We start from the raw sequence: 22,628 nt of genomic DNA, 5'->3' as shown, positions 1-22,628 counted from the left end.
ATATGGCCCACAAACCGTTTTCATTCAAGTGAAATGTTGTTTACCTTGTGGAAGCTCCCGTGGAAAATTCTCTTCACTTGATCCTCATTAAACGTGGCTCTTTGGATCTCCCCTCTGGTGTCCTTGTTGTAGAACGTGATTGTTTTGCTGGAAGCTGAAAAGAGGGAACGATGGCGTCAGATGGACCCCTAAACATGCATTACAGGGAGAAGTCATGACAGACAGACAGACAGACAGACAGACAGACAGACAGACAGACAGACAGACAGACAGACAGACAGACAGACAGACAGACAGACAGACAGACAGACAGACAGACAGACAGACAGACAGACAGACAGACAGACAGACAGACAGACAGACAGACAGACAGACAGACAGACAGACAGACAGACAGACAGACAGACAGACAGACAGACAGACAGACAGACAGACAGACAGACAGACAGACAGACAGACAGACAGACAGACAGACAGACAGACAGACAGACAGACAGACAGACAGACAGACAGACAGCTGGTAGCTTTAGCTAACCCAGAAGAGAAACAAAGCATGATGGGGGCTTACGGTTGACAGTGACCCCGACCTCAGGGTTGTTGTTACCATCGGCAATCTGCCAGATATCAAAGGCCTGGTTGGGGGTGTCAGGAAGGAGACGGAAGAGCAGGATAATGGTGTAGGATGGAGAAAGACCCTCTGGGTGGATCTCCCTGGCAGGAGGAAAAATACAGGATACAGGTGTCATGGCAGAGCTTTTTTATAAAGCTGAGGGATTCTCTTCTGTAAGATGGTCAACTTCATAGACACCAACACCGAGACAATCTGATCACTAGCTGTATTCATAAGACATGCAAAATGTTGACTAAAGTTAATGAATCAGATAATCATGAATCTTTGATCAAAATGAGAGTGTCCCCTAAAACCTGTTTGAATTAAGATAGCCAATCGTAATCTATAGACCCTTTGTAACTTCTGGAAAATCAAAGACACAGAGAAACAAGGTTGGCATCTAAAAGCCACACCATAAACCAAAAAGACACACAATATCCACCCTGTCACGTAGACCACAGAATCTGAAAATGGTTGCCAGTTCTACCACAGACTCAAAAAATTACGGACATATTGAAAGTATTTTCCGTCCCTACTTTACTGCTTGAAGTGTTTCCATTTGTGCACATGAAGTCAATGACTTACCCACGCACAAATACAGATGATTATGGACAAATGAACTAAGCATGCTCATGCCTAAAATGTTAGCGCAGAACTCTTGAGTAGCTCAGCATTTGCCTGAATACATTTTAATGGGCCCAATAAAGAGCTGGGCTCTTGACCTTCGGCTGCTTTGATTGATCCCTCTATGACATCCACTACCATTCAAAAGTTTGGGGTCACTTAGAAATGTCCTTGTTTTTAAAAGAAAAGCTATTTTTTTTGTCCATTCAAATAACATCAAATTGATCAGAAATAAAGTGTAGACATTGTTGATGTTGTAAATGACTATTGTAGCTGGAAACGACTGATTTTTAATGGAATATCTACATAGGCGTACAGAGGCCCATTATAAGCAACCATCACTCCTGTGTTCCAAAATTGGCTTTGCTTTTAAAAACAAGGACATTTCTAAGTGACCCCAAACTGTTGAACGGTAGTGTATGTGGGAGAGGGGCTACCCTGGGAGCAAATAATTTTATCTTCCTAACACCTCATATTCTACAAGCTGCGAACACAAACAGGGCTGACAAAGGGCTCTTGGCACAGCGCTCTCCGAGCAGAGCCTTTGAAGATACAAAAAAACTATTGTGCAGGCTGGCCAGCATTACAGTACACAGGAGAGGAGCAGGCAACGCGCAACGGAAAAGGCCCGCAAACAGGCACACACTCTTACTTTGTGGGTGCAGAGATGAATGCATCTTTGTGTAGCCTGTAGCCTATAAAGCTGTTGAAAGAGCCAGGTTCCATGGACACGCCGTTCATGCCAGCGAAGGTCCTGTCTGTGATGTTGAAGCCCTCGAGCATTCTGAAGCCTGGTGAACACACGTCAGGTGAAGACAGAGTCAATGCACAGGAACACAGTACTGACATTGTTGGTAGGAATGAATTAGGGCGTTTTTCTACGTCAGTAAAGAGCTCCTGGCCATAGGTGTTATCAGCAGCTGTCAGTTTATTCAGAATATAGGTGTAGCATATACTTACCAGGTGAGGTGAACCCGTTGATGTAGATTAAAGGACAAGCTGAGGAGGGAGAAGTAAAACAGAGCGATGATGCGATGGAAAAGGCTGGAGGACAACATACAGCTAATGCCAATCTGCTTTCACTTGTGTCTTGAGGTACTGTGTAATGTAGATGTAAATCTTACTGGATGTGGCTGTTTCACAGATGAATGTGAGGAGGTTGTCCTGGATCTTGGCGAACGCGTCAAAGTCATCCACAACAAAGACGTGTCTTTCACTTGGCTTGCTGCCGATGTTCCTCAACTCTGCCACGTCCACATCGGCCACACCAACCACAAATACACTGTAACCTGGAGCAAGCCGAGCACAAAGATAACTGTTATGATCCATACGCCCTAGCCCAATGGCTGTTCAGATCTTCCAATTTGACAGTGAAAACCCCAAAAGGAGTAAGTAATGCTTTATCTCAAAACATATCTAGTCATTTCTAAAGTTCTGTAGCTACACCTACGCTGACTAATCTAGACTGAAAATATCCTTTTACTGACCTCTGTAAGGGCAAATCCAAATGTTGAACACTTACCAGAGTGTATCAGGTTGGAGGCACTCTTCTGGACCTCGTCTTGGGAACGACCATCGGTGACGACCACCAGAACCTTAGGCACGTACCTCCTCATGCCGTTGTCTGAGGTGAACACCTTCTCGCCAACGTGCTTCAGAGCAGCACCTGTACACAGAGGGGTAAGACATCAATTTCCAACCTTTAACTATTCAACTCCACCTGCAAGATGAAGACACTGTAATGACATTAGTGGTGAGTGAATGTTTGAAGACTTTAATTAACTCAACATTATGCAATTGGTGTTAACGATATCATCCAGTAAGATTGAGAGTAGCAGTCTGTGGGCGTACCTGTCTTGGTGTTTCCTCCCATGTAGCGGACGAGCTGCAGCGCAGCCAAGGTCCTTCCCTTGTCTTGGTAAGTGTTCAGTTTGAACTCTGTCTTGGCACTGTCACTGAACTGCACAAAAGACACCTGTTTCCAGAAGACAAAAAGGGAGTGAGAGGGAGCGAGAGCGAGAGAATAATAAAGCATTGACATGAAGAATACACTCTGAAAGAGGAAAAGAGAAGAGAATATGCTGTAAACATCAAAGAGCTAACGCTCAGAGGATAGCCTGGATGGCTACGTACCTGCATGCCGCTAGGGTGGATGACGTCGAAGGCTCCGATCATGCTGAACACAAACTGAATCACTTTGCTGAAGCTCTCGTCTCCGATACTCCAGGAGCCGTCAATCAGGAACACCAGGTCAGCCTTGGCCCCTCTGCACACTGTGGTGCACATAGAGCAAGTCAATGTCAGGTAGGACATGTATAAAGAGTTTCTTCTCTGTGTTAGCTTCACTTCTCTTCACAGCATGCTGACTTCAAGCGTTTCCTTACCGTCCATAGCAGGGGGGATGGTAGGGGGTGGAGGTGGAGTGGGGGGCTCAGTTGGGGTCTCTGTGGGCTTAATCACTGTAACAAAGACCAGAACGTAAACAGTCAAACCATTTGGACTTCACTAGCATGCCCTGTTAGCCCCCTGCAAAGACCCTGAGGTGTTTTCTTATACCCGGAGTGTGGTGGGAGGTATACATGTGTGTAAACACAATGAAATGTTACATGTTACAGTTCTGATGGTTAGTGGAGTTTCTTACGGGTCCTCTCCTTGACACTGACTCCAGGCCCTTCCAGGTTGGGGGTCTGTGTGTACACTGTGGCGTTGTAGAGGGCGTCAGGGGTCAGACCATCCCAACAGTAGTGGCTCTCAGACCCAGTGATGGTGGTCTCCTGACCTCCCCTGTTAGAGGCTGTATGAGGAAAGAGTAACACACATTGGTAGTGGATCAGGTGATTTATCCCCAAAGACTTTAAACATATACCCCATTTATCCCCAAGCACTTTGAGCAACTGGAAATCACACCTGGTAAAAGCACTATATAAATCTAATTCATTATCATTATAATGAATATTTTCAAAGAGAGGGGAAGGAGAGGGGTTAAAGCCAGCCAGTGATAGTGCTTGGACTGAGGTAGCAGTGGGCTTATACAGTGTTTTGTCTTATTCAACATGGCCTTTCAAACAAACATTAATTAACTTAATATGGCAAAGTGCAGTGCTTCCAACTATAATAGCTACCATACTGTAAACAGACTTAAATATTGCAACATTTTTCCCCATATTTTTTTTCTCTAACAGTCCTCCAGTGTCAGAGAATTAATAGGAGACAGATGGATCAGTGGGCATGAATAAAATACAATTATAAAACATTTTTAGACATTCGAACAAAGACACCTTTGTGATAGGGTGGCAACTTTGTCTACATACCTGATCGACAGTAAACATTTTCACATCAATATAGAAACAGTTCTCCCCCACAGGTATCAAGGTTATATGGAATGGGCTCCCAGCCTGGTACAGCACTTACGGTTGAATGGATTTAGTTTGAGTCTGTAGGAAGTGGCAGCCCTGTGGGGGGTCCATCTCATGCAGAAGGTGTCATAACCAACGTTGTAGGTGGTCAGGTCAGTGATGTTCAGGTACACTGTGAAAGACAGGAACAGTCAACCAATCAATCAAACAATAATTTGATCAACCAAACAACTAATGAGTCAAGCAACCAATCAAACAACCAATCAATCACTTACGTGTGGTTCCTTGTCCAATGAGAGGTCCGCTGAGGCCAGCGTCGTACTGGGCCAACACCTTAAGGTCGTAGGTGGTTCCAGGCTGCAGGTTGTGCAGCTGGTAGCTGGTCACATCTCCAACAAACGTCTCCATGGTCTGATCAGTACCTGCAGGCACAGACAGGGACACTCCAGGTGGTGAATAACAGCAGGCACAGACAGGGACACACCAGGTGGTGAATAACAGCAGGCACAGACAGGGAAACTCCAGGTCAATAACAGGAGGCACAGACAGGGACACTCCAGGTCAATAAGAGCAGACACAGACACTCCCGGTCAATAAGAGCAGACAGGGACACTCCAGGTCAATAACAGCAGGCACAGACAGGGACACTCCAGGTCAATAACAGCAGACACAGACAGGGACACTCCAGGTCAATAACAGCAGACACAGACAGGGACACTCCAGGTCAACAACAGCAGACACAGACAGGGACACAGACAGGGACACTCCAGGTCAATAACAGCAGACACAGACAGGGACACTCTAGGTCAATAACAGTAGGCACAGACAGGGACACTCCAGGTCAATAAGAGCAGACACAGACAGGGACACTCCAGGTCAATAACAGCAGGCACAGACAGGAACACTCCAGGTCAATAACAGGAGGCACAGACAGGGACACTCCAGGTCAATAAGAGCAGACACAGACATGGACACTCCAGGTCAATAAGAGCAGACACAGATATGGACACTCCAGGTCAATAAGAGCAGACACAGACATGGACACTCCAGGTCAATAAGAGCAGACACAGACACAGACACTCCAGGTCAATAAGAGCAGACACAGACATGGACACTCCAGGTCAATAAGAGCAGGCACAGACAGGGACACTCCAGGTCAATAAGAGCAGACACAGACACTCCAGGTCAATAAGAGCAGACAGGGACACTCCAGGTCAATAAGAGCAGACACAGACAGGGACACTCCAGGTCAATAAGAGCAGACACAGACAGGGACACTCCAGGTCAATAAGAGCAGACACAGACACTCCAGGTCAATAAGAGCAGACACAGACAGGGACACTCCAGGTCAATAACAGGAGGCACAGACAGGGACACTCCAGGTCAATAAGAGCAGGCACAGACAGGAACACTCCAGTTCAATAACAGTAGGCACAGACAGGGACACTCCAGGTCAATAACAGTTGACACAGACAGGGACACTCCAGGTCAATAAGAGCAGACACAGACAGGGACACTCCAGGTCAATAACAGTAGGCACAGACAGGGACACTCCAGGTCAATAACAGGAGACACAGACAGGGACACTCCAGGTCAATAACAGGAGGCACAGACCGGGACACTCCAGGTCAGTAAGAGCAGACACAGACAGGGACACTCCAGGTCAATAACAATCACATCTGTGACTTTCTTCTATAGCTGGATATGTATATTAAGTAAGCCAAGTGAATCTTCTTTCACAGCTGAATATAATAGTATACTGGAATAGTAAAATAATAGCTATCTGACCTTCAGGTGAGTAGACCAGTTTGTAGCCCACCACTCTGGAGGGTGCTGCGTCCCAGGACACCCTGAAGCGAGTGTACCACTCATCTGACACTCTCAGATTCTGAGGTCCTAGCATGCCAACTGCGGGGAAGAAAATACAGACCGTCAAAACCTATTAAAAACATATTACAACATTTTTAACATTAATATCACAGCCATGCAGTCCCAAGCTATGACTTTGCTTTGATTTGGTGTAAATTAGGAAATTAGACTGGGTATTGGGCAGCTCTAGTGTGAGATCTAACATTGGAGGACAGCTAGTTCAAAGGTTTCTGGTATTCACAGGCAGACTGAACTGAAGCCATGTTTCTGACATCCAGGACAATAATCACTGGCTGAGTTTATAAAACTCCTGTACTGTGAATGTGTCTGTGTGTGACTGTAACTTACCGTATGTGTCTGCGAGCAACTGTGTTTGTGGAGAACCTTGTGCGTCTGTTTGTCTATCATGTTGAATAGTGGACCAAGCGTAGAATGTGCTAGCGTACCTGTATGCCCGTCTCCATCCAGATCTCCCCCTGGTCCGTCAGGGTAGATGGCCTGCACGTTGATCTTATAGGGAGTGTCTGCATCCAGATTGGGCAGGATGACGGTATTTCTGTTCCCAGGAACCATGGTCTACAGGACACACAGGCAAAACATTGTATTACTGTTCATTAATACTATTCAACAGGTACTTCAAACAGAGGAGAAATAAGGATCCCGACAACCTCCTCACATTGTGCCTTGGGCCACACTCTAGTTCATGCTGTAGACTCATCCAGATGGTGTTTGATGAGGGTATCATCAGAAATAGCAGCAATATAGGTGCTTACGTGCTCCTCGATGGGGTCTCCAGTGGTGGGGGCGTAGGTAATCTTATACTGCTGCACAGGTCCCTCAGCATGTTCCCATGCCACGGTCAGAGAGCTGGTGGTGGCATCATACACACGCATGTTCCTAGGGCCACTGCGGGGAACTGCGGGGATTATAAAGAAGTGAGCACAAATATCAAGCATATACTTGGATGTGGATGAACATGTAAAGGCAATAGGATCTTATATACGATAGATATTATATACTGGATCTTACGTGTTGTGCCCTTGTCTTCGGCTGGCGGTCCTTCCCCGTTGGCATAGATGGCGACCACTCCCACGTTGTAAGGCGTGTCTGGGACCAGCTGCTCCAGCAGGGTGGTGGTGGAGGTCCCAGGAACCAGGATCTGACCAGAAGGGAATGGAGACACAGAGGTCAGCACTGAAGGACCAATCACAGTCTACAGCATGCAGCATGCATTACAGTGGGTTGGATTCAATCAGACTAGAGAAACTAGAGAAAACTAGAGAAATTATAATGAAGACAAGCATTAATAGTAATAACAAGGATAGCTGTAACTATCAACATTATTCTACATCAATTAGGCTAGCCTAATTACACATCCAGATGGGGGAGAAGAGTCCTGTCTGAAAAGTGTATCAGCTGTAGGGGGAAAACAACAATCATGCTGTAATGCTGTTTGTCCCACGGTCCTGGCAGCTCTGACACTCACTATGACCCCCCAGTCTGACAACCTGACAGCTGTTTCAGTGTGACAACTCTATCAACTCATTCTCACCTCACTCAACAACCACTTGTGTTGACACTTCTCAGTGCTCAGTGAATGGGGGAACACAAGTATGAATTGTATTTCAATGATTTGGCCCCTCCAGACAGTCAGGGCAATAACACACTGAGTAACTAACGTAATGTGTTGACAGCAGCCTGGCTCCTCTGCTCTGTCCTCTCTGGCTGGTGCTCATCTCTGTGTGTCTGTGTTCTCCCATACCAGACCCCACTTGTCTGTCTCTTGATAACCTTATCAAAGGTTATCAGCCTCTACCCTGATCTTCTCATCTACCTGCCTTGTCCTGGTATCACATACAGTACAAAATATACAGGAGTCCACCCACCTGGCATTTGGTTTCCCTCTCTTTCTTTGACCCCAAACACCATTGTTTTGTGTTCAATGTGTGTGTCTCCATCTCTGTGTCTCTGATGGGACTGTTTTTGACGACTGTCATCGAACCTTTGCGTCGGTCATCGCTTTGGAGGGTTTGATAGCAAAATGTTCTTCTCAAGGAGTAAACCCAATATGACAAGGCTGCTTTCCTAATATAGTAGTGCATTCACCAAACCTCCCTGTGTTAAATGTGATGGTGCATCGTGACACTGGCCACATGGCTGCTGACGTGGAAAGCTGGCCCTGGCATTGGAAAAGCCCAGCCCAAGTCAATCATAATATTCCCACAGAAACACAATGTTGTGACTTTAAAAGAACAAAGAGAGTACTTCTTGCTATCAATAAAATGGAACAGCATCACTCTTCAAAGAACCTGTTAAGTCAAAACAGGGTCTCAATGTCTCAATGCTTCTCACAGATGTGGCTGTTTGTGCAATGTCAAGTAGCAGTTTATTAGTTGTTTGTGACCTCCTATAAAACTCCAGATGTGGGCACCGTCAAGCCAGATAAGGAGGGGAAAAAGCTCAGACAGCTTCCTGTTTTAATTAATGAACATGAAAATGTGGCCTTAAACCAGGAATAGACTGTTAAATAAGAAGCCCCACCAGAGAGACAGTCGATGTGGAGCACAAACATGGTGATGTTGTTCCATTCTGTTTCTTTACAAACAGCTGTAGTGATGGAAATCTGTAAATGGACCGAAGCGTTCCACTCGGCCACCCCTGCACACACCCCAAGTCACTGGACATTAACATTTGACCTCTGACCTGGGGCGGGGTTAATCAGTGACCCTATGGGTCTCCCTGGTGGTGACTCACCGACTCGGAGGGCTTGGCGCCGCTCAGGGGGGAGTAGACGACCCTGTACTGCACAACCTTGCCTGAGGCGGGATCCCAGCGCACATTCAGGGTGTTGGTGGTGGGGCCGAAGACCTGGATGTTCCTCACGGGGGTACGCTCCACTGTGGAGAGAGAGAGGGATGGAGGGAGAGAGAGAGAGAGAGAGAGAGAGAGAGAGAGAGAGAGAGAGAGAGAGAGAGAGAGAGAGAGAGAGAGAGAGAGAGAGAGGGGAAGAAAGGGAGATATGGGGAAAGAAGAGAGTGGGGGTGGGTGGGAAGAGAACAGCAGCTGAAAAAATGTATTAGAGAGTCCAACTAAATTATTGGTGGCTGAATCAGATGCTAGGGAATGTTCACCTTGAAGCCATCAAAGCATGGGTCTATGTACAATACATACTGTACTAGTTGACTAGTATGATGTTTCCAGTATTTGTACCACTCAGCATTGTACCCTCATAAAGACAGAGTGGGAAGTACATGGGGAGCTTCTTTTCTTAGAGACCAGAAGTATTGGCCAGAAATAAGTAACAAAAGTCATGGGCTTCACCCTGAAAGCACAGCATCAATGGATAGTCCACATCAATATCAATATTGTTTTTCATCACAAATTGATAAAATATGACTAAAGCCCAATTTAGATTTGATTAGGAACATTTGTCAGACAGCCTGAAGAAACATTGCTTCTTCAATTTCAACGGAATCTATATGTAGAGTCCTATAATTCTGACAGAGATCAAAAGCTTGAAAGACATCATTGGTCGGTGTCCCTGGGGGTATATTCTGATGGATTTAATACAGGACAGGTGAACCTAACAACAGGATAGACAGAAGACCATTAGGCTATGGCTTTGGGGTAATCAGGGTACCAGTAACAGTAATGACATAAAGTGACTTTTGATAAACATAGCCAGTTTAGAGAAGGCTGATGAATGGAAAGTGAAAAAATACTCTCAATTCACGTCATGCTATCCCCCCAGCCGTGCTACCACAACCACTACCAGTCATTACACCCCATAAACGGACCCCATTACCTTAAGGCTGGAGACATCACTAGTGTTGCCAACACAGAGGAATTCCTTCCTGTGCAATCAGCCCACTAAAGACTGAGTCATACTGAGTGGAGGCTGAGCCTTATAATTGTGGAAGAAACTGGAAGAGGGATGGTCTGTTCAAAATGGATGGAAACCAGCAAATAAACTAAATATAGTGTCTACAGTGAATCATACTATCTAGCATGGCATTGGACATTTTAGCTGTAAACAGATGACAACCAAAAACAGATCTTTTTGGCATTGCCCCCAGAAATAAAAGGGGTTTGCTTAATGTAGCAGGAAAATTCCACTACAATAACACTGGGACATATTTTGGGCTCATTACAAGAGTTTACTGGCAGAAGGAGTAAGCAAGCCAACACACTAGACCAGAGAGTGCATGCTCTACAGAAATGCCAGGTCTCAAAGAATGACCAAACAAAAACCCAAATCATTATCATATATTGTAGCCTTTAGCACACAGCACTATCTTCTCCTCAGGAAATGCTGTACCAAGAATGGTAGAAATATAACCATTTTATATTGTACACAGGCTCCTTCGTTAAATTGACCATGGTAGGTCATGACAATAGCCATGAGAAAAGGGTTGTTGAGGCGGGTCATCTATACTAGATAACGTGAACCATCCTAACAGTAAACCTGTACGTGGACTCACGTGTTTTTCCGTTTTCAGACATGCGTTTGCCCTCTCCAGGGGGGTAGAGAGGGACCACAGTGACAGTGTAGAGGGTGTCAGACATCAAGGTCTTCAGCACAGTGTTGGTGGTGCTACCAGACACCTGGGCCTGTAGATTCAACCACACAACAGGACTGAGTCACAAAGCTACACAGATGTGATCTGTCTATATGAAATGTGGAAAAACGTCATAAAACACGATTAAAAAGAGAGAGAAAAGGTCTGGTAAAGGGGTAGTATTTTGCAAGTATGTTTGACTGTCTGAGTGAATCTGTGAAGTATCAGTGTATTGGTGTTTGTATTTTTTCAGCATTAGATAATGGATGTGATAATGAAAGAGTATGCATGCCATAGTGAGATTCGGTAGTGATTTGTAAGAGGTGGCCCAGCCTACCACTTCCTCAGCTCCTCCTGCGGTGGGCACATAGTAGATCTTGTACTGGCGCACATTGCCCTCGGCGGCCTCCCATTGGACATTCAGGGTGCTGGTGGTAGGGTCAGTGACCTGGAGCCTCCGCACTCCACCCAGAGGCTCTGGAGAGAGAGAAGAAAGGAGGTCTTAGGATTCATACTATGTTAAATGACAACAATGAGCTACAGATGTTAAAATGTAAGAGGTACAGAAGTGGCAAGTGGTAGGCGTAAAATCAATGTTTTACAAACACAGTATTTAGGGCATCTTTAATATCAGCATCTAGGTAACAAATGTAGCCCTGGTTCCCTGGTGAAGCTGAGAGGACAAAAGGGAACATGATGTAATCATGAAGGCCTTAGCGAGGCCACAGTTACAGTAGGTCACTCACTGGTTTTTCCGTTGCCAGAGATGTCCTTGCTCTCCCCATTGCTGTAGATGGCTGACACGGTGATGGAGTAGGGAGTGTCGGGGGTCAGCTTGGGAAGCAGCACCGTGTTCTTCTTCCCTCCAATCTGCGTCTGTTGGGGAATGAAGACAGATTGAAATGACTGGGAGAGAAGACGGAAGGACCCTCACTTTGCTCACCTGGTCCATGATCACACTCAAGGCGTAAGGGTCGACTCATTTCGCAATTATTGGATCAACTCTAAATTCTTGTAATATTCCCTTCAGATTACAAATGCGTCAAATAGTCCATTCAATGTGGCCTCAGAAGAGATGACATGGGAAAAACAGTTGTATTTTCTTATTGGATGTGGATGTCTCCAGCTTCTCTCCCTTGACAGTTTATGTCAGTGTCAGAGACTTGATGGAAAGAATGCAGGTTGAGAAATACCAGACTGTTCAAAAAAATAGTCAGAGGATGCATCGAGCATTTTTGCACTTTGCTATTGTAGTGAGCAAGATCTAAGGTAAAGCTGTACTCTACTGGCCCTAACAGTGGGATGGGTTGTTTTAAGAGGTATGATTGATGAATTTACTGCATTGTTTTTGACCAAGGAGATGCTGTATTAAAAGGAACGATGTTGCGTTGCATCGCCTCACAGAGACGGCTGACTGAGTAAACCCTGTGTGTGTGTGTGTGTGTGTGTGTGTGTGTGTGTGTGTGTGTGTGTGTGTGTGTGTGTGTGTGTGTGTGTGTGTGTGTGTGTGTGTGTGTGTGTGTGTGTGTGTGTGTGTGTGTGTGTGTGTGTGTGTGTGTGTGTGTGTGTGTGTGTGTGTGTGTGTGTGTGTGTGTGTGAGTTTTCTAGTTTTTTTCTTGTCCTCCACAGAGTACGTTAACCACTGACAGCATGCCTGGTGAAAACGTATCATCAGTGTCTCCCATTTCCTACACAGACTTTTTGTCACAAATGAATTAAAGCGGGGCCACTTGAGCTCTCCATACTTGTTGAAAATCTGTCAATGAACCAAAAACACTTGGCTAAGCTTGGCTCATTAGCTTCCAGCTTTCCAACAATGCCTCAATGTTTAGCATGTGATATCATCACAGCAACCGAGGGACGGACGTCCACTGAACAGAACTGGGTTCTCTCCTCTAATTAAAAAAGGGAAAACATTTAATCCATTCTGCATGGGAATGGAAACTCTGAATGGACAAATAACTCACATAGCGCTAGCTACCCTTGACTCCAATATGGTAGGCCTATCACTTCACAGACAAGACTGATGAGAGAGTGAAATTCTCTAACTGCTTCCTCCCATTTACTGGATCTCTCTCTGTGTGCCTCCACATCATGCAAACTCTAAGCGCCTAAACATCTGGCCTGAGGAAAAAAGCCTTTCTGTCTAAACTACTATTCAGCTCTATAGAGTGGAGCAGCAGCAATGCCAGACAGCTTGAAGGACTCTGTAAACACTGTCTGCAGTCAACGACCCCCTTGGTACCACACTCCCTGTCCTGTTACATAAACACACACACACACATATACACATACACCCTCAACCCTGCTGGGCCCAGACATTCCATCTCTGCCCCCCCTTCTCCTCCATCTCTCCACACTGATAACCCCAATTCCCCTGGGGCTCTGGCCAAGGTCCCTGACCACCACTTTGTTTCTAAAATGCATCAAAGCTGGGACCGAGAGACTGAAAAACATATTCTATATAAAGGCCATCCAACTGTTAAATAGCCATCACTAGTTGGCCTCCACTCAGTATCTTGCCCTGAATTTACAGTAGTCACTGTCACTAACCGGCTACCACCCGATTACTCAACCCTGCACCTTAGAGGCTGCTGCCCTATGTACATAGACATGGGACACTAGTCACATGAATAATGTTAACATACTGTTTTACTAATTTCGTATGTATATACTGTATTCTAGTCAAGGCCATCCCTTTCAACTATTGCTGTACATATACTATTCTAACCTACGTATTCCTCAGATATACTACATATTCTATCCACATACTGTCCATAATGTCTATACATCCCATCACATATATATATATATATATATATATATATACACACTCCGGACTCCGACATTGCTCGCCTTATATATTTTTTATATTCTTGCATTGCAATTTCAGAAAATGTCCATACTATATCTGGTGCTAATAGTGGAATGATAGTGTTTCACAGTATTCCTTACCCGTCAGTGTTGGCTGTGATATTCATCTATCTATTGTCAAACTGGGGAAGCTGTTCTGACTTTGTGGCTGTGTTATCTAGTGAAAATCTCGCTGTCATTTCCTGGTTGGTGAAATTATACATTGTTCACTCAATTTAGGTTTATGTGAGAAAACAAGAATCATTGTAACATCTAAATCACTCTGAAATATCTTTTCAATAACAAAACATTTTTACAGCTGTTTCAAGCTGGTGGACAAAAACGAAGCTGTTTTGGTCCACCAGCTTCAAACAGCTGTAAAAATTATATATTTGTTATGGAAAATATATTTCACAGCAATTTAGATGGTACAATAATTCCCTACACTATTCATTCAGTGCTTGTTTTCTCACATAAACTGAAATCTCTTTCCGAGTATGAGAGATGCCGCACCGGCAGGAGAAATCAATAGGCGAATATCACAGCCAATCACAACACGGCGGTTAAGTAATACTGTAAAAAATTATCCTTCCACTATTAGCGGAAGATATATTATGTACATTTTCAGAAATTATAATGCAACAATTGCTGTGTGTTATAGCTTTAAATTGTGTCATATGAACATTCTGGTGGGAGCTATTATCTTCCCATCACACAAACAAAGTGCCTCTGTGTCATGCTACAAGGACTCCCTTCCTTATCCTTTCATCATCCAGAGGATGGTTAGGATTAAAAGCTGATGTTAGCACTATGAACAGCTTGGAATTGTGATGCCCTAAGATGGTCCTGGTTTTACCGACTGGGTCTTGCCCCCGGCGGTGGGGACGTATGTGATCTTGTAGTTCTGGACACGACCAGGGGCGTGGTCCCACTTGACGGTCAGAGTGATGGTGGTGGCATTGAACACCTGCAGGTTCTGGGGAGGCCCTGTGGGGGCTGGGCACGAACACAACATCATAAACAACAACAAACTCCAACGTAAACACACATCCAATCAACACAGATCACCTAACTTCTGGATGGTGACACTTTGATAAAAATACATGTATTTGATTCAAATTAATTCTCTATGAGTGCTGTATGTATTTCTGTTTGATTACAACAAATAAACTTACCAGGGGTGAAAATAACCTTGGACACTACAGAGGGAAACATAAATATAAAGAGTTACTTTTAACAAATCTGATCTGCATGGTCAGCTCCTAATATGTATTTATTGTAATGCATTAGATGAGATAATTAACTTCTCTTACATGTTCTCTGGCTGCCCAGCAGGTCCTCACTCTCAGACTCGTCAGGGTAGATGGCGGTGACAGACACGTCGTACATAGTGTCTGGTTGCAGCTTTTCCAACACGTTACTGGTCTCATCACTGTTCAGGATGGACTGGGAGACATAACACAACAGGGATTATAGACTGGGAGACACAACAGGGTTTATAAACTGGGAGACACAACAGGGTTCATCGACTGGGAGACACAGCACAACAGGGCTTATAGACTGGGAGACACAGCACAACAGGGATTACAGACTTGGAGACACAACACAACAGGGCTTATAGCCTGGGAAACACAAAAGGGCTTATAGACTGGGAGACACAACACAACAGGGCTTATAGTCTCGGAGACACAGCACAACAGGGCTTATAGACTGGGAGACAAACCACAACGGGGCTTATCGACTGGGAGACACAGCAGGGTTTATGGACTGGGAGAAACAACACAACAGGGCTTATAGACTGGGAGACACAACAGGGCTTATAGACTGGGAGACACAACAGGGCTTATAGACTGGGAGACACAACAGGGCTTATAGACTGGGAGACTCAAAACAACAGGGCTTATAGACTGGGAGACAAAACACAACAGGGCTTATAGACTGGGAGACAAAACACAACAGGGCTTATAGACTGGGAGACACAACAGGGTTTATGGACTGGGAGAAACAACACAACAGGGTTGATGGACTGGGAGACAACACAACAGGGTTGATGGACTGGGAGACAACACAACAGGGCTTATAGACTGGGAGAAACAACACAACAGGGCTTATAGACTGGGAGAAACAACACAACAGGGCTTATCGACTGGGAGAAACAACACAACAGGGCTTATCGACTGGGAGAAACAACACAACAGGGCTTATCGACTGGGAGACACAACAGGGCTTATCGACTGGGAGACACAGCACAACAGGGCTTATGGACTGGGAGACACAACAGGGCTTATAGACTGGGAGAAAAAACACAACGGGGCTTATAGACTGGGAGACACAACAGGGCTTATAGACTGGGAGACACAGCAAAACAGGGCTTATAGACTGGGTGACACAACAGGGCTTATGGATTGGAAGAAACAACACAACAGGGCTTATAGACTGGGAGACACAGCACAACAGGGCTTATAGACTGGGAGAGACAGCACAACAGGGCTTATAGACTGGGAGACAAACCACAACGGGGCTTATCAACTGGGAGACACAGCAGGGTTTATGGATTGGGAGAAACAACACAACAGGGCTTATAGACTGGGAGACACAACAGGGCTTATAGACTGGGAGACACAACAGGGCTTATAGACTGGGAGACAAAACACAACAGGGCTTATAGACTGGGAGACAAAACACAACAGGGCTTATAGACTGGGAGACACAACAGAGCTTATGGATTGGGAGAAACAACACAACACAGCTTATAGTCTGGGACACACAACAGGGCTAATAGACTGGGAGACAACACAACAGGGCTTATCGACTGGGAGAAACAACACAACAGGGCTTATGGACTGGGAGACACAACAGGGTATATGGACTGGGAGAAACAACACAACAGGGTTGATGGACTGGGAGACAACACAACAGGGTTGATGGACTGGGAGACAACACAACAGGGCTTATCGACTGGGAGAAACAACACAACAGGGCTTATCGACTGGGAGAAACAACACAACAGGGCTTATCGACTGGGAGACACAGCACAACAGGGCTTATGGACTGGGAGACATAACAGGGCTTATATACTGGGAGAAACAACACAACGGGGCTTATAGACTGGGAGACACAACAGGGCTTATAGACTGGGAGACACAGCAAAACAGGGCTTATAGACTGGGTGACACAACAGGGCTTATGGATTGGGAGAAACAACACAACAGGGCTTATAGACTGGGAGACACAGCACAACAGGGCTTATAGACTGGGAGAGACAGCACAACAGGGCTTATCGACTGGGAGAAACAACACAACAGGGCTTATAGACTGGGAGACACGACCAGGCATATAGACTGGGAGACACAACACAACAGGGCTTATAGACTGGGAGACACAACACAACAGGGCTTATCGACTGGGAGAAACAACACAACAGGGTTTATCGACTGGGAGAAACAACACAACAGGGTTTATAGACTGGGAGACACGACACAACAGAGTTTATAGACTGGTAGACACAACAGGTCCTATAAACTGGGAGACACAACACAACAGGGCTTAGGGACTGGGAGACACAACACAACAGGGCTTATAGACTGGGAGACAACACAACAGGGCTTATAGACTGGGAGACACAACAGGGCTTATGGACTGGGAGACAAAACACAACAGGGCGTATAGACTGGTAGACACGACACAACAGAGCTTATAGACTGGGAGACACGACACAACAGGTCTTATATACTGGGAGACACAACACAAAGGGTTTTATAGACTGGGAGACACAGCACAACAGGGCTTATAGACTGGGAGACACAACAAGGCTTATAGACTGGGAGACACAACACAACAGGGCTTATAGACTGGGAGACACAACAGGGCTTATAGACTGGGAAACACAACACAACAGGGCTTATAGACTGGGAGACACAACACAAAGGGTTTTATAGACTGGGAGACACAGCACAACAGGGCTTATAGACTGGGAGACACAACAAGGCTTATAGACTGGGAGACACAACACAACAGGGCTTATAGACTGGGAGACACAACAGGGCTTATAGACTGGGAAACACAACACAACAGGGCTTATAGACTGGGAGACACGACACAACATGGCTTATAGACTGGGAGACACAACAGGGCTTATAGACTGGGAAACACAACACAACGGGGCTTATAGACTGGGAGACACAACACAACGGGGCTTATAGACTGGGAGACACAACACAACAGGGCTTATAGACTGGGAGACACAACAGGGCTTATTGACTGGGAGACACAACACAACAGGGCATATAGAATATATGTCGGCAATGCTTTCTCATCACAACTTTATTGAGACTACCAAGAATAATCCAATTCTGTACATTATACCAATATTCTGTACATAGTTAATCAAAATCTAATGTCAGTGCAAACCACCTGGATGGTTGTCTTACATATTGAAAGTTGGTTTCTCCTTTCTTAGCCCAGCCGATACGATAGAGGGCCACGTCATGGGCCCCATGGTCCCAGTCGGCTCTGAAGCTGGTCTGGGTCACCTCAGAGAAACGCAGGTTCTTAGGAGCAGGAACAACATCTACACAGAAGAAATGAAAAATTATATGGGAGAGATTGCCATGCCATTACCATACCCTATAACCAGGGCATCACTACACCCTATAACCAGGGCATCACTACACCCTATAACCAGGGCATCACTACACCCTATAACCAGGGCATCACTACACCCTATAACCAGGGCATCACTACACCCTATAACCAGGGCATCACTACACCCTATAGCCAGGGCATCACTACACCCTATAGCCAGGGCATCACTACACCCTATAGCCAGGGCATCACTACACCCTATAACCAGGGCATCACTACACCCTATAACCAGGGCATCACTATACCCTATAACCAGGGCATCACTGTACCCTATAACCAGGGCATCGCTATACCCTATAACCAGGGCATCTCTGTACGCTATAACCAGGGCATCACTGTACCCTATAACCAGGGCATCACTGTACCCTATAACCAGGGCATCACTACACCCTATGGCATCTCTGTCCTCCTGAGTGGCGCAGCAGTCTAAGGCACTGCAGTGCTTGAGGCGTCACTACAGACCCGGGTTCGATCCCAGGCTGTTTCACGAAGCGGCGTACAATTGGCCCAGTGATGTCCGGGTTAGGGGAGGGTTTGGCCGGCCGAGATTTCCTTGTCCCATCGCGCTCTAGAGACTCCTTATTGTGGGCCGAGCACAAGCAAAGCGGATTTCAACCGCCAGCTGGACGGTGTTTCCTCCGACACACAGCAGTGCGGCTTAACAGGGTCATGTTTCAGAGGACGCGTGGCTCTTTACCTTCGCCTCTCCAGAGTCCATAGGGGAGTTGCAGCAATGGGACAAGACTGTAACTATCAATCAGATATTACGAAATTGGGGAGAAAAAGGGGTAATTAAAAAATATATATAATTTAAATACTGTGACATTACTATACCCTATAACTATATATTTATTTTATTTTTTATTTCACCTTTATTTAACCAGGTAGGCCAGTTGAGAACAAGTTCTCATTTGCAACTGAGACCTGGCCAAGATAAAGCATAGCAGTGCGACAAAAACAACAGAGTAACACATACAAACATACAGTCAATAACACAAAAGAAAAATAGATATGGAGATGAGGTCGTACAGTGTGTGCAAATGTAGAAGAGTAGGGAGGAAGGAAATAAATAGGCCACAGAGGTTAAAATAATTACAATTGAGCATTAATACTGGAGAGATATATATGCAGATGAGGATGTGCAAGTAGAGATATACTGGGGAGCAAAAGAGCAAGAGGGTAAGTAATAATATGTTGATGAGGTAGTTGGGTGTGCAATTTACAGGTTGGCTGTGTACAGGTACAGTAATCGGTAAGCTGCTCTGACAGCTGATGCTTAAAGTTAGAGAGGGAGATATAAGACTCCAGTTTATTGCAATTCGTTCCAGTCATTGGCAGCAGAGAACTGGAAGGAAAGGCGGTGAAAGGAAGTGTTGGCTTTGGGTAGGACCAGTGCAATATACCTGCTGGAGCGCGTGCTAAGGGTGGGTGTTGCTATGGTGACCAGTAAGCTGAGATAAGGCGGGTTTTACCTAGCAAAGACTTATAGATGACCTGGAGCCAGCAGGCTTGGCGATGGATATGAAGTGAGGGCCAGCCAACGAGAGCAGAGGTCACAATGGTGGATAGTATATGGGGCTTTGGTGATAAAACGGATGGCACTGTGATAGACTACATCCAGTTTGATGAGTAGAGTGTTGGGGGCTATTTTGTAAATTACATCGCCAAAGTCAAGGATCGGCAGGATAGTCAGTTTTACGAGGGTATGTTTGGCAACATGAGTGAAGGATGCTTTGTTGCGAAATAGGAAGCTGATTCTAGATTTCATTTTGGATTAGAGATGTTTAATATGAGCCTGGAAGGAGAGTTTACAGTCTAGCCAGACACCTAGGTATTTGTAGTTGTCCACATATTCTAGGTCAGAACCGTCCAGAGTAGTGATGTTAGTTGGGCGGGAGGGTGCGGGCAGAAATCGGTTGAAGAGCATGCACTTAGTTTTACTAGCATTTAAAAGCAGTTGGAGGCCACAGAAGGAGTGTTGTATGGCGTTGAAGCTCGTTTGGAGGTTTGTTAGCACATTGTCCAAAGAAGGGCCAGATGTATACAGAATGGTGTCGTCTGCATAGATGTGGATCAGAGAATCACCAGCAGCAAGAGCGACATCATTGATATATACAGAGAAAAGAGTCAGCCCGGGAATTAAGCCCTGTGGCACCCCCATAGAGACTGCCAGAGGTCCAGACAACAGGCCCTCCGATTTGACACACTGAAATCTATCTGAGAAGTAGTTGGTGAACCAGGTGAGGCAGTCATTTGAGAAGCCAAGGCTATTGAGTCTGCCGATAAGAATGCGGTGATTGACAGAGTCGAAAGCCTTGGCCAGGTCGTTGAAGACGGCTGCACAGTACTGTCTTCATCAATGGCGGTTATGATATCATTTAGGACCTTGAGCGTGGCTGAGGTGCACCCATGACCAGCTCGGAAACCAGATTGTATAATGGAGAAGGTATGGTGGGATTCGAAATGGTCGGTGATCTGTTTATTAACTTGGATTTAGAATATTTTAGAAAAGCAGGGCAGGATGGATATAGGTCTATAACAGTTTGGGTCTAAGGTGTCTCCCCCTTTGAAGAGGGGGATGACCGCGACAGCTTTCCAATCTTTGGGGATCTCATAAGATACGAAAGAGAGGTGACATTACTATGACATTATAACAAAGACATCCCTATAACATATAACTATGACATTACTATACCCTATAACAAAGACATCCCTATACCCTATAACAAAGACATCCCTATACCCTATAACTATGACATTACTATACCCTATAACATAGAAATCACTATACCCTATAACTATGACATTACCATACCCTATAACAAAGACATTACTATACCCTATAACAAAGACATTACTATACCCTATAACTATGACATCACTATACCCTATAAATATGATATCACTATACCCTATAAATATGACATCACTATACCCTATAAATATGACACTATTATACCCTATAAATATGACATTACTATACCCTATAACTATGACATCACTATACCCTATACATATGACATTACTATACCCTATAACTATGACATCACTATACTTTATAACTATGACATTACCATACCCTATAACAAAGAAATCAATATACCCTATAACTAGGACATTACCATACCCTATAACAAAAGCATCAATATACCCTATAACTAGGACATTACTATACCCTATAACAAAAACATCAATATGCCCTATAACTAGGACATCACTATACCCTATAACAAAAACATCAATATGCCCTATAACTAGGACATCACTATACCCTATAACTAGGACATTACTATACCCTATAACAAAAACATCAATATGCCCTATAACTAGGACATCACTATACCCTATAACTAGGACATTACTATACCCTATAACAAAAACATCAATATGCCCTATAACTAGGACATCACTATACCCTATAACTAGGACATTACTATACCCTATAACAAAAACATCAATATGCCCTATAACTAGGACATCACTATACCCTATAACAAAAACATCACTATACCCTATAACTAGGACATTACCATACCCTATAACAAAAGCATCAATATACCCTATAACTAGGACATCACTATACCCTATAACAAAAACATCAATATACCCTACAACTAGGACATCACTATAACCTATAACAAAAACATCAATATACCCTATAACTAGGACATCACTATACCCTATAACAAAAACATCAATATACCCTATAACTATGACATTACTATACCCTATAACAAAAACATCAATATACCCTATAACTAGGACATCACTATACCCTATAACAAAAACATCAATATGCCCTATAACTAGGACATCACTATACCCTATAACAAAAACATCAATATACCCTATAACTAGGACATCACTATACCCTATAACAAAAACATCAATATACCCTACAACTAGGACATCACTATAACCTATAACAAAAACATCAATATACCCTACAACTAGGACATCACTATAACCTATAACAAAAACATCAATATACCCTATAACTAGGACATCACTATACCCTATAACTAGGATATTACTATACCCTATAACAAAAACATCAATATACCCTATAACTAGGGCCCCAAAGTTTTTTGGGCCTATAGTACTGAGTAGGAC

At 44.6% G+C, this 22,628-nt stretch overlaps 1 protein-coding gene across 3 annotated transcripts in view; it reads right to left on the bottom strand.

Moving 5' to 3' along the window:
• The window catches only part of LOC124001189 (collagen alpha-1(XII) chain-like), an 87,014-nt gene that overhangs the window by 23,183 nt on the left and 41,203 nt on the right, over window positions 1-22,628 (bottom strand). For all 3 annotated transcript variants that reach the window (XM_046307795.1, XM_046307794.1, XM_046307796.1), the window contains 24 exons: window positions 18,302-18,441; window positions 15,185-15,317; window positions 15,047-15,070; window positions 14,728-14,867; window positions 11,765-11,894; window positions 11,356-11,495; window positions 10,941-11,070; window positions 9,214-9,356; window positions 7,489-7,618; window positions 7,233-7,375; window positions 6,906-7,035; window positions 6,379-6,498; window positions 4,866-5,012; window positions 4,646-4,762; window positions 3,876-4,028; window positions 3,619-3,693; window positions 3,368-3,507; window positions 3,086-3,209; window positions 2,757-2,900; window positions 2,359-2,523; window positions 2,195-2,233; window positions 1,887-2,025; window positions 569-711; window positions 45-154 (listed from right to left, as the gene is read on the bottom strand). In XM_046307795.1, coding sequence (XP_046163751.1) covers window positions 45-154; window positions 569-711; window positions 1,887-2,025; window positions 2,195-2,233; window positions 2,359-2,523; window positions 2,757-2,900; window positions 3,086-3,209; window positions 3,368-3,507; window positions 3,619-3,693; window positions 3,876-4,028; window positions 4,646-4,762; window positions 4,866-5,012; window positions 6,379-6,498; window positions 6,906-7,035; window positions 7,233-7,375; window positions 7,489-7,618; window positions 9,214-9,356; window positions 10,941-11,070; window positions 11,356-11,495; window positions 11,765-11,894; window positions 14,728-14,867; window positions 15,047-15,070; window positions 15,185-15,317; window positions 18,302-18,441 — 2,999 coding nt within the window. The remainder of the gene's footprint in view (window positions 1-44; window positions 155-568; window positions 712-1,886; window positions 2,026-2,194; window positions 2,234-2,358; window positions 2,524-2,756; window positions 2,901-3,085; window positions 3,210-3,367; window positions 3,508-3,618; window positions 3,694-3,875; window positions 4,029-4,645; window positions 4,763-4,865; window positions 5,013-6,378; window positions 6,499-6,905; window positions 7,036-7,232; window positions 7,376-7,488; window positions 7,619-9,213; window positions 9,357-10,940; window positions 11,071-11,355; window positions 11,496-11,764; window positions 11,895-14,727; window positions 14,868-15,046; window positions 15,071-15,184; window positions 15,318-18,301; window positions 18,442-22,628) is intronic.

Source organism: Oncorhynchus gorbuscha, linkage group LG17 (assembly GCF_021184085.1).
Source record: "Oncorhynchus gorbuscha isolate QuinsamMale2020 ecotype Even-year linkage group LG17, OgorEven_v1.0, whole genome shotgun sequence".
NCBI classification, from domain to species: domain Eukaryota; kingdom Metazoa; phylum Chordata; class Actinopteri; order Salmoniformes; family Salmonidae; genus Oncorhynchus; species Oncorhynchus gorbuscha.
This window is presented reverse-complemented; position numbering and strand designations above follow the sequence as displayed.